The sequence below is a fragment of the Mesitornis unicolor genome, unplaced genomic scaffold, assembly GCF_000695765.1.
Source record: "Mesitornis unicolor isolate BGI_N332 unplaced genomic scaffold, ASM69576v1 scaffold36100, whole genome shotgun sequence".
Classification (NCBI taxonomy): Eukaryota; Metazoa; Chordata; class Aves; order Mesitornithiformes; family Mesitornithidae; genus Mesitornis; species Mesitornis unicolor.
In genome coordinates this window covers 3,962-6,532 of record NW_010159558.1, presented here as the reverse complement: position 1 = coordinate 6,532, position 2,571 = coordinate 3,962, and the positions used below count along the sequence as shown (strand labels likewise).

The window sequence follows — 2,571 nt, the reverse complement described above, 5'->3', positions numbered from 1 at the left end:
GATGGCGACAGGAGCACCTCTGTCTGGGGACTCTGTGCAGGACAGCTGTGCTTCAGGTCACGCTGGGGACTGACAATCCCCCCCAACACAGATCTGCCTGCTTTCCCCATCCCACCGATGGAGCACCAACAAATTTGTTGCAGACATGGCTGTAACTGGAAGCAGCGGTTGCGCTGGAACACGCAGCTCTTTGGTATGAGGCTCCTTTAAGGGAGTTGCAGGAAGGAATTTAAAAAAAAAAAAAAAAAAAAAAGAGAAGTGGAGTGGTTACCAGAGCTGCTAACCACAGTGCCAGGGAGCCTCAGAAGGCACTGGGACAGTCCAGCGTCACATGCCTGACGCATCCTGTCTCCAGACTTCCTCACCCGCGATGTATGTGGCTTGCACATACAGATCGTTGTTCAGCACCAGGAAATCTGCATCGGACAAGAGAGAAAGGAAGCAGCTGTCAGAGAAATGGAGCAGCTGAAGCTGGCTGGGAGGAGCTGGGCTTGGTGGGGAAATGCTTCTTCCCACCCAGAAATGGCAGTGGGACAGCAGTGCAGTGCCATCCTTGCTATAGTGGCTCTGCTCCACACTTGACTGAGAAGCGGGGGTCTCTCCAAAGGGTTCATGAAACACCACCAGCATGCAAGGTAAAAACTACTGGAGCTAAAGCCCAGAGCAAATCTCAGGCAGAGCGAGCCTCCCTGTAGCTCCCACTGAAGCAGGGAATGAAGATGTGTTCGCAGCAGCCCCTGCTTTGCTCCAGCACCTGGGAGCCCTCACAGTTGTCCCCATACCAGTACCTGCTTTCCCCATACCAGTACCTGCATCAGAGTCGTAATTTAATGTCCCTTTTTTGTGTTCAATTCCCAGGAGCTGGGCAGGATGCAGAGATGCTGCCTCCAATGCAGTCTCTACTGAGCACCCTTGGACAGAGAAGGAAGGAGACATTAGGACAGCAAACAGCAGTTGCCAGCCCAAAAGTCCCCTGACTAAGGCAACTGTCAGCCTGGCAGGGACCCGAGCTGGAACACCCTCATCACAGCCAGATGGGGCTGCAGAGGGCAAACATCCCAACCAGAGACAGCAGGAAGAGGAGAACTGAACACACAGAGTATAGGGTGGGGAAAGTCATTCACCTTTCTGAGAAAGGAGCAGAGGAGTACACCTCTCACTGGTTCTATGGGGTAAAATCAAATCTCCCCCCCTCAAAAAGGTGCTCATCTGAGGCCAGTGCCACTGCTCCCAGCCCTTCTCATCATGTCTCAGGCAAGAGGGAACATTCCCTGGTGGAGCAGACACAGCTGGCAGGAGCAAGACCTCTTCCCAAGTCAGCGTAAGGAACAACAGCTTGTGGACAAGGCTGACTTACCTGTGGCTTCTTGGAAGTGTCGCACACACGTGTCCATGGTTGCCACGCTACCACTCAGGGTCTTTGTGCCTGGGAGAGGAACAGGATGGCACTGAGCAGGTCCCACAACTCATAACAGGGAGAAGCGAGGTGGTAGGAAAGCACAATGTGACCAGAAGGGGTGGAAAATCTGGGTTGCATGAGAAGAAAATTAAAGAGCCCACAGCCATGGCTGCCGAGTGAGAGAACGAGGAGAGAAAGAGCACATTGCTGGCAATGTAGGGAGAGGTACCAGGATGTCACCTGCAGCTCCACTGTAAGAGCAGCTGGACTGACTGAAACTCCTGCTCACAACACAGCCAGCTGCTGCCAGAGACAGAAGAAGGAAACTGAGTATGGAATGGTCCTCCTCTGAAATACCCTCCCAGTCTCCAACTGCTTGCAGCTTAGGGAACTTAAGTTAGCAAGAAGTGGTAGTGTTACAGTAAAGACAAAGGACAATAAATATCTGTGGGATATTCTCCATCCTTTCAGACCCCACTGGAACCTCTACCATCCATCACACTGGGCAATAAGGTGTTCAAAGGTGTTGCAGACAGCTACAAGTTGACAGATTCCTCCTCACTCTACCAAGATTTGGCATTTCCCCTCTTTACAAGGTACCTCATTCTCCCCAAGGCCAAGTCACTGCAGAGCCACCAGGCATCAAAACCCAAAAGGGCAGCACAAGTGCTGCCTCACACCGACAGGAACTGCAAGGTGTGCTGAGCTCTCCAGAAATGGGCAAGAGTGGCAGTCCTGTCCTCAGCTCTTTAGCAAGAGGCACTTACCTGCAATGTAGGTGTTCAGCCCATCGATCTCTACCACCTGCTGACCCAGCGTGTGCCGACCTGGTGCCAGCCCCATGCCAGCGATCGCATCCGTCACCAGCACCAGGCCTGAGGAATGCAAGGAAAGAGGCGGTGTTAGCTTTGCAGCTGACCTTGCTGCAGCTCCGAGCACTGGCCATGCTGGCCCTCCCAGAGAGGGGACAAGGTGTCTCTAACCATGGCCAGTGAAAGCAAGAGGGCTAGTGGATCAGCACACGTGGCCATGACCTCTTTCAGGCAGCGAGGGCAGCACGCCACAGCACTTGCGTGGCAAGTGAGGCCTACTCACCTTTGGGGTGGGCTCGGTGGGCGATTCGCAGGGCAGCGGGGTTGGTGTGGATGCCATCAGAGATCATGCCATAGAAG

General features: G+C 53.7%; 1 protein-coding gene across 1 annotated transcript in view; it reads right to left on the bottom strand.

Annotated features, from left to right (window-relative positions):
- Positions 1–327: 327 nt before the first annotated feature.
- AMDHD2 (amidohydrolase domain containing 2) overlaps positions 328–2,571 on the bottom strand; it is a 5,963-nt gene continuing 3,719 nt past the window's right edge. Inside the window, 5 exon segments of the mRNA XM_010187078.1 lie at positions 328–416; positions 810–911; positions 1,358–1,426; positions 2,167–2,274; positions 2,495–2,571. The exon segment at positions 2,495–2,571 is cut by the window's right edge and continues 32 nt beyond it. Coding sequence (XP_010185380.1) covers positions 328–416; positions 810–911; positions 1,358–1,426; positions 2,167–2,274; positions 2,495–2,571 — 445 coding nt within the window.